The 8,414-nt window shown below is 53.9% G+C and overlaps 2 protein-coding genes and 1 non-coding gene across 3 annotated transcripts; 1 reads left to right on the top strand and 2 right to left on the bottom strand.

Moving 5' to 3' along the window:
* Positions 1 to 1,724: 1,724 nt before the first annotated feature.
* SPAAR (small regulatory polypeptide of amino acid response) lies at positions 1,725 to 3,068 on the bottom strand. Its single transcript, XM_054689001.1, has one exon. It carries the CDS (start codon positions 3,062 to 3,064, stop codon positions 2,837 to 2,839), a length of 228 nt encoding a protein of 75 aa, XP_054544976.1. The 5' UTR covers positions 3,065 to 3,068; the 3' UTR covers positions 1,725 to 2,836.
* A 2,357-nt stretch (positions 3,069 to 5,425) lies between these two features.
* Positions 5,426 to 5,561, top strand: LOC119233200 (small nucleolar RNA U109). Its single transcript, XR_005122347.1, has one exon. It is a non-coding gene; the product is annotated as a small nucleolar RNA U109 (small nucleolar RNA).
* Positions 5,562 to 7,362: 1,801 nt separating this feature from the next.
* HRCT1 (histidine rich carboxyl terminus 1) lies at positions 7,363 to 7,784 on the bottom strand. The gene has a single exon (XM_037493814.2). The coding sequence runs from the start codon at positions 7,694 to 7,696 to the stop codon at positions 7,370 to 7,372; it is 327 nt and encodes a 108-aa protein (XP_037349711.2). The 5' UTR covers positions 7,697 to 7,784; the 3' UTR covers positions 7,363 to 7,369.
* Between the last annotated feature and the right edge of the window lie 630 nt (positions 7,785 to 8,414).

Genomic DNA, 8,414 nt, shown 5'->3' with positions numbered 1-8,414 from the left:
CCTGGTTTTGTCAGGTCTCCCTCACCTTGGGCACCTGAGTGTGTTATTTGTAGGCTTGTGCAAGCAACTAAATGGAGAGTTCATTGAGGGCTGAGACCATGTGTGGCTGACTCCCATGCCTCCTGGGCAGGCCCCAGGGCCACCCTGTACTCAGTCAGTGCTATTGAAAGGAGGAGTGAATGACTGAGTAGGTAAATGAGTGACCAGATGAGTGAATAAATGCATGGATAAACCAGGAATACTCAGTGAGGAGATGGGGTAGATGAGTGGGTGGATGTTTGGAAGGATGGAAGGATGGATGGGTGGGTGGATGGATGGATGGATGGATGGATGGATGGGTGGGTGGATGGATGGATGGATGGATGGATGGATGGATGGATGGATGGATGGATGGATGGATGGAAGGATGGATTGGTGGATGGAAGGATGGATGGGTGAACAGGCAGGTGGATGGATGGATGCATGAATGGATGGCTGGAGGATGGTAGTGGATGGATGGGTGGGTGAGTAGATAGGCAGATAATGAGTAAATAAGTGGATGAATGAAGAAATGAACAAATGAGGAAAACTTGGGGCTGAATGAGGTTGTCCCCACACCTGCACTACTTTGTTTTCAGTGATTCTAGTCTGCAGAGCCTCCTTCCACTGACCCAAAGAAAGATGTGAACACTCAATATGGGGGCAGAGCCCTAGGCCTGGGTTCTGACACTTGGGTCCAGGTAAAGAACACCTGACCTAGAGCAGAGCTGACTCTTCTTAAAGGCAGAGAAAAGTCTAGGTCCCTTCTCTTCTCTTTTCCCCGGTCTTGTACATTTATCTGTATTGACCTGAATTTGCATGCCCAGGTATTTCTTTATATATGGACAGCCTCACCCATCTGACTGGTCTGGTAGACTTGCACCACCAAGGCCCTCTTCAAGGAAAGGACCTGTCTCAGCTGCGGAGTTTGGTCTGAGGTTACCCCGGGGGGGCAGGGGGCAGCATGCTGTGACTAGCAAAGATGGGGGGATATTACGAGCCTCTATCAGGGCTTCCCTGGTGGCGCAAGGGGTTGTCACAGCACTATGAAGCTATCCACAGCCTCTGCAGCACAAGTTCGATCCCCAGCCAGGGAAGTGACCTACATGGTGCAGCAGACATCTCCTGTCTTGTCTGCTGCTCCCCTCAGCAGTGGATTTCAGTCAATCCGCCTGTTCTACTCACTGTTCTGTCTCTGGTGAATCCTCTCACCCCCTGTACCTCTGGTCTGTACCCCAGTTCTTGTATGCATAAATAAATAAATCCTTATCTAAAAAAAGAGCCTATATCACAATTTGACTTCTTCCTCTATCTAGTCTTGCTTGCTCTTGCTCCCCCTCACAGGTCTTGAGCCCTATAAACATCTTGCATCCAAAATTTTGTCTCAGTGTTCACTTCAGAAGAATACAACCTGCAATGGTTCCCTTCACTCGCTCCCAGGTCCTCCCTGCAACCAATTTGCTTCCATGCACATCTATGAAAGTCCTGCTTGGGGGGCTCTGGGATCCAGCATGACTCAGGTGTGATCCCCAGAAGCCCTTGTACCTTGGACGCAGATCTGCCCTCCCTAAACAACCCCCACCAGCCTGACTCCCCTTCAGCCCTCTGCATTGCTGCAGCCCCAAGCCTCCCTCTCTGAGAGTCCTTCCTGTGGCAGACACATGACCAGGGCAGCCTCTCCGGATATTCTTAGAGGCCAGAGCCCCTCAGGGTCAGCCCTGCCCCAGCGGCTTGGTCCTGGGAGAGTGCCCCATTGAGGGCTAGATGGACCTGCAAGCCGGACGACACTTCACAGCACTCTTGAAATACGGTACAGCATTTATTTCGTGGGCACAGAGAAAGCAGATTTTCTACTAATAAAAACTGAACATCTCTTCATTTGTGATGAAAATGAGCTTTGCTACATGCTCTCCGTGTAACATAATATCTTAACTTATTTGGAATAATCTTTCAGTTCATGGTTTTTCTCTCATTTCTAAGTGACTCAAGTCACTCACTCTAAGAATAGAAGTGACTTGTTACAGTAGGAAAGTCTCATTCAAAACATATTAAAAGTCTTCTTGTAAATAAGGCTTTGCTGTTGCAAAACATCTCATGCTTTCCGTGATCTTATTTTCTCTTGTTTCCTTTTGTGGCTTTTCAACTCTGATTCTTGGGAGACCCATAAAAGGATACACACTTTCAATTACAAAATAAATCACTGGTTCCCAGAAAGCAGCTTTTTGGTTTCACAATTTCAGGTCTGATTTCAGACACCCGGTAGGGGCCAGGCCTTGGCTGGGCTGTGAGCAAAGTGCAGATTCAAGTAACAAAAAAACTTAACTGGGGAAGCAGGTAAGAAGTGACACTGTGCACTTGAGGGCGCTGCTTCCCCTGGTGGCAATTCAATGAGTTTGGCAGCCATCCTCCAGTAACCTGAGTTCACCCAGACCCTGTTTACCACGGATTCCTGTGATATTAGGGCCCTGTGCAGGCCAGATGAGCCGGCCCACCGTTCAATCAGCATCATGTTTAGTCGCTTTTCAGATCCTTCCTAAGAACCCTCCTGTGGGCAGGGTCCAGCTGAGTTCTCAGAGGCCAGAGCTGACTCCTGCCTGGTCCCACCGTCTCCGATCGCCTGAGCTAGAAGTCACAGCAAACTGGGTAAGATGGCTGGGTGCCATTCATCCAGCTGGATGAATTGGCTGGACGCAGGACAGACAAGGATGCCAGACTCTGGGGAGTGGGATAGCAGGGAAGTCTTGCCTGGGAGTGGGGGAGGGGCAGGGTAGGTGAGTCTGAATCCACCAGCAGAACAAGTCTTGGGGGCCATTAGGCCTCACAGGAAGGTCCAAAAGTCCCGGGCACCTGTCACCGCTTGGGGGTGACGACCTGGTCCTGTGAAGAGAGACGCATCCTGGCGAAATGTGGCCACAGTGAAGCTATGGCTTGGATGCCCCTGAGGATCCTGGGCCCTTGAGTCACAACTGAAGCAGCAGAGGAGACAAGTGATGGCCACAGTGACTACAAATAGCACTGCCACCACCCCAATCACTGCCGTCTCCATGGCCCCACGTGGCAGCTGGCTGGGGGCCGCCTGGCGTGGTCTGAGAGTCCTAGCTCCCCATCTGAAACAGGGGCTCTTGGTGGTGGCGGGTACTCTGCTCCTCCAGCAGCTCTTCCGGTGATCTAAGAAGATGCTAGTCTGAGGCCCTGGCTGGTATCCCCTCTAGGTGCCCTCACATGGCACTCCCTGGCCTCTGCTGGTCTCTGTCACTGTTTTCTAAGCCTCAGACCAGGCTCCCACTGGTCTCCACGGACAGTTTCTGGCAGAAGCCTCATCCTGATCGACCCAAGCGCAAGACTCCTTGATGGGAGGGGCTGGAAGGAGAGAGCAGAAGACTTTGCTCAGAGGAAGCCTTGCTCTCTGGTGACGTCTACAAAAGTCAAGAGAGTTTATATTTTTGGAGAAGAGACAAAATAGACCCTCTCCTATGGATCCGAGCCATCTCCTCCCCTGGAGAACCTTGGGCCAGTCCTTGAACGATCCTATCTGCTGCTGCCCAAGTCCCTGGTTCCGTGCTGGGCAGAGACTGCAAGGGTACCAGTTCTGGCAAGGTGGGGAGCACTGCTGGGTCCCCACAAGTGCATGGGGCTCCCTAGGCAGGGCAGGGGGGCAGTTTCATTTGCCTGCTTTTCTGAGTGGGGTTGGGAGAGCGTTGTTTAGATGAGGCAGGACAAGTTGCAGTCTGGTGACTTCTCAGCCCCTTCCATGACACACCCTGGGACTCCGAGGAGCCCTCTTCACACTGGCTTCCCCCAACCCTCCCTGCTGCCTGCTCCACCCCCTGCTCACACTCCAACCTTGTGAATACTTACCCTGGGCTCCCAGGGTGACAGCTCTGGCTGTGCTTGGGGCCATGACCTCCCGACCTGGCTACTCAGGGCCAGGCCATCGCTTGCTCATCCCTGCGTGCTGCTGCCTTGGTCCTGCTTGGGGATAAGCTCTGAGCTGTCTGTGTAACTGTCAGCACTTCCTGAATGCAGATGTCTGAGAGCTGTGAGCCTTCCTCCAATTGTGAGAGAGGGCCCAGGACCCGCAGGGCTGCTGCCCCCTGGGTGACTGCACTTACCCCACCCCCCACCCCGGTGCACACAAGGTCATTCTGGCCCTGCCTCCACCAACCCCTAATCTTCAACTGCAATGTAGGGCCCCTGCTCGGCCCTCTAACCTTCTGCCTTGTTTAGATTTTCTTTTCTGAGTCTGAGATTTGCGGGTCCCTTACCCTTCTTTGATTCATCTGTGAACTGTGCCCTCTGGTCCAGCCTCATTATGGACATCAGCATATGCATGGAGGCTGTGTGCTTGAGGACAGGCACATCTGCTTCAAGAGCTCTTAGGGGTATTTGTGGACCTCACACTGATCATATGCAATGGACGGTGACCGATGTGACCTCTGAAGCCCAGGCCACAAAGAGTAACCCTTGATAAAGGTGGGTCGAGGTGAAAATGGCTTTCCAGCTCAGTCCCCTCACCCTGAGCCATCCCCAACTGCCCAGTCTGTGACCATGGCAGCGGCACCTTCAGAGAGTAGATGAAAGAGAGATATTAAGCTCTGTCCGTAATTCAGAGGTGTTTTTCCCCAGCTGTCACTCTTCTTATGTTTGTAATCCTGTGATGTGCAGCCCCTGCCCATGAGCCCCAGATGCTGTGGGGGTCCCAAAGATATCTGTCACTTAGAAGAAATGCCTGTGTCCTCTGAGCATCCATCATCATCAACTAATCAACAAAAAGACCATGGTCATCCATGCCACTGATACTCACAAGGAAGAGGGTAACAGCAGACCCCCTAATACAGATGGGAAGCTGGCTCTTCCCCTGGCTCAAGGCCACACTTAGGAAAGGCTGTTAGACTGACAGGGGCTCTGCATGGGGGGAGAGGGACAATGTCCAGGCCACCAGCAGGCTGCAGATATCCAGCTGCTCCACGCTTCCCGCCTTCCAGGCCCCCACACCAATACTGGGAAGGTGCAGCAGGAGAAGGTGCTCCCTCAGCGAGGCCACTGGAACCCAAAGGCCTCCCTGGCTCCTCCTTGCAGGTCCTTACTGCTCTCTTCAGTATCCCTTGGGCCCTAAATATCTACCAGCGCTTATTCCAATCTTATTTACTTTTCCAGAGAGCATGAGACTCTGAGAATCCGCCCTGAGCATCTTCTGTGTGAGCTGGTTGGGGGAGGGGGGATTGGGGGGCCTAAGGGAGGGTCTCAAGAAGCTCTCAGACCTTGAGGGCAGAGGGGTTTGCGTCCTTCCTGACATCTCTGGGGAAGAGAGTTTGGTCAGTGCTCCAACAAACGTACCAAAGAAATAATAAACTGGAAACCCACAGAAGAGGGAAACAAATTCTTCTAGGGCAAAAACACAAAGAGATCACATGTGGAAATGTCTGCTCCTCATTTCTTGGGGAACAGAAATACACCCATAACACTCTACATTAAAAAAAGGAGTTCTCAGGGCTGTCAGCCTTACAGTAGAAGTTGACTAGTAGCATATTTCTCCTACATAGAGGAAGAAAAAGTAAAGAGAAAAAAAAAGGGGGGAGGGGGAGGGTTTTTCTAGAGTCAATGACTGGTGCAGTGAGGGGAGGACCCAAGCCACAAAGATGGGACCCAGTGTGGGGGCCTCGAACACCCACCAGGAGGCAAAGACTTTATCCCAAGGTCAGAGAGGAGTATGGGCAGCTCCCTCTGGCTGCCTTATACAGAAGCTGCAGAGAGGGACGTGGCTGCAGATGGGCAGCCCTGAGGGACCCCACACGAATCTGGCTAGGGGCAAGCTAGGGCAGGACTCCGGGCAGGACACTGCAGAGATAAAGTCAACAATACACAGTGACCTACGGCCTGCTTCCCAGCCCAGAAATCTAGGGTGGCTGTCAATGTGAATTTCCCTCCCTCCGGCTCCCCCACAAGGTTCCCCACCACCACCACCACCACCACCACCATCAGGCCTCACAGAAACTCCACCAGGAAATAATAAAGAAACAGGACATTCTGTTCCAGTGAGTCACCAGGTCCCTGCTTTCCGCCTATCCTGGAGCCCAAGCCCTTCCCCACCACCGCGCCTGGCGCCCCAGCCTCTCCTCCCTCTACTTCCAAGCCCCACTCACAGGCACAGGCTAAAGGCTTCAGAACACGGTTTCCTTCCTCCCTGTGAAATCCTGCCAGCTGTTGTTGGGGTGTTTGGGAATATGCCTCCCTACTGTCAAGAAGGGGTCTCTGTTATCCATTCTACTTTAGGGAACAGGAAACTGAGACCCTAAGGACACAAGCCCTTTTGCAAGACCACCCAGCATCACTTCCTCCAGTTTAAGGAGCTCCACCCTTCCCTCCCAACCCCAGCACCACACACACAGACACCAGGGGGTGCAGGCTGGCTAGAGACTCGAGGCTTGAATGAGAAACTGTGACCCAATTTCCAAGAAACAGTGACTTCAACACAGCCCACAGATGGGGTTTCTGCAGGCCTGGGCTGGGCTTGAAAGAGCACTGTAGGGAGAGACCTGGGGCCCAGCCTGGGCCGCCTCACCTCTCCTCTCTCTGAGCCCCTGGACTGTCCCACGGAAGCCCAGAGCCCCCCTGGATGGCAGAGAGCATTCTCTGGGCAGGCTGCATGCAACCCTAAATCCTCCCTCAGCACTGAGGCCCCACACCCTTCTTACCTATGGTCCATGGAGCTCTGCAGCACCCACCCAGCTTCCCCTACTGCACAGGCAGCCCTCACGCCCCAGGCAGAAGCCACCTGCTCCAGGCACTCACTTCCCATCAGAGAGGGAGGTCCCAAGCAGGCAGACACAGGCCTGGAGGCTCCCTCCCTCCCACTTGAATTGTAATCAAGAGACTCTTCATAGAACTCTCTTGGTGGTTTAGATTTTCTTGTATTAACGCACCAATGAATTGACCATGCAGCCTCATACTGCCTTCTCCAAACAAAAGAGCATTCCCAGGCCCCTCCCAGGTAGCCCCCTGGCTAGAGGCCTGAGGATGTCAGAAGACAGCACTTCATAGACCAGGCAAGCACTGGTGCACTGGATGAACAGGCACTTCCGGGGCCACCAGGAGTTACAGTCATAAGGTGGTGTCTGTCCCCACAGCACCACCCTGCTCTTCCCCTCACTCATCTGCATGCACTGTGCCACCCCCGGCACACCTGCATTCTCTGCCTTCAGGGTTCACAGGGTAGAGTTTGCAAATGGAGTCTGAGCAGGACCAGGGCACAGTACCGAGCCTTCACCCCAGAGAGACGTCCTGCATGGGAGCATCGGGGTCCACTGGTCCTGGCGATGAGAGGGCAGGCGACGGTTACCATCCTCAGTCATCAGTGGTGTCCCCGGTGGGCGTGATGGTGGGCGTGGTGGTGGGCATGGTGGTGGTGGTGGTGGGCGTGGTGGTGGTGGTGGAGGCCTGCGTGGTGCATGTGAGACACATGGCCAGGACGATGGGGGTGATGAAAACGTCCCGGTAAGAGCCAGGGATGAGCCCACCGGACTCGGTTTCTCCTTGCAACCGGCCGGTTCCTCTCCACATCAGGTTCCTGATGGTCGTGGTCCAGGCAGGTGGCCAGCAGCAGCAGCAGCAGCAGGACAGCCACAGCAGCACCTGTGATCAAACCCAGGAGGGTCGTGCTCCCCAGGAGGCCTAGCATTTGGGCTCTGGACAGTCCCTTGCTCTCAGCAGCTCCTACAGCTTCCTCCCCTTCGGAGGCCTCTGCTCAGCCCTCACAGTCACTGGACTTTGTTTTCTCAGCCTCTGCGGGCTGGAAAGCAGCCAGGGAATGTAGGCGCAGCCCGCCTGGAGCCGCAGGCCAAGGGCAAGGCCAAGCAACTGCTAACTCTGGGAAGGCCACAGGGAGCTGGATGGGGACAGGGGTGGACAGGCAGGGCTGTGGAAGGAAGAATCAGAGGCAGGAGTTAAGAGGTTCTCTGGCCACTCTCCTCACAGCCCGGCTGAGGGGCCAGGCCAGCCCCTGACCCTCCCTGGGTCTCAGCTCTCTCCTCTTCTAAAAAGAGAAGGGCACAATGGTTGACAGTGTGGATTCTGGAACCACACAACTCACTAGCTCTGTGACTATGCAAAGTTGCCCTTTTCTGTGCCTCAGTTTCCTCATCTGTAAAATAGCTAAAGAATATCTTCCCTCCTAGGGTATTCTGAAGACTCTAGGAGTTAAGATTTATAAAACACTTAAACAAGTTGCTGACAAGTTTATGCTGTTAAAAATGGGGGAAAAGGGGGCCTGCCTGGTGGCGCAGGCAGTTGAGCAGGGCGCTGTGAAGCTGTCCGCAGCCTCCGCAGTACCCATTCGATCCCCACCGGCCCACGGAGCAATCCACATGGCACAGCAGACCTCTCCTGTCTCGCCTAGC

This window comes from Talpa occidentalis, unplaced genomic scaffold (genome assembly GCF_014898055.3).
Source record: "Talpa occidentalis isolate TD23 unplaced genomic scaffold, MPIMG_talOcc4v2.1 talOcc4.7, whole genome shotgun sequence".
In the NCBI taxonomy this organism is placed as follows: Eukaryota; Metazoa; Chordata; class Mammalia; order Eulipotyphla; family Talpidae; genus Talpa; species Talpa occidentalis.
Note: the sequence above shows the minus strand (reverse complement) of the source record. Positions and strands in the feature narration are given on the sequence as shown.

Coding starts and splice junctions, on each gene's coding strand:
- HRCT1 (XM_037493814.2), bottom strand. CDS start 7,696: ATGCTAGGCCTCCTGGGGAGCACGACCCTCCTGGGTTTGATCACAGGT.
- SPAAR (XM_054689001.1), bottom strand. CDS start 3,064: ATGGAGACGGCAGTGATTGGGGTGGTGGCAGTGCTATTTGTAGTCACT.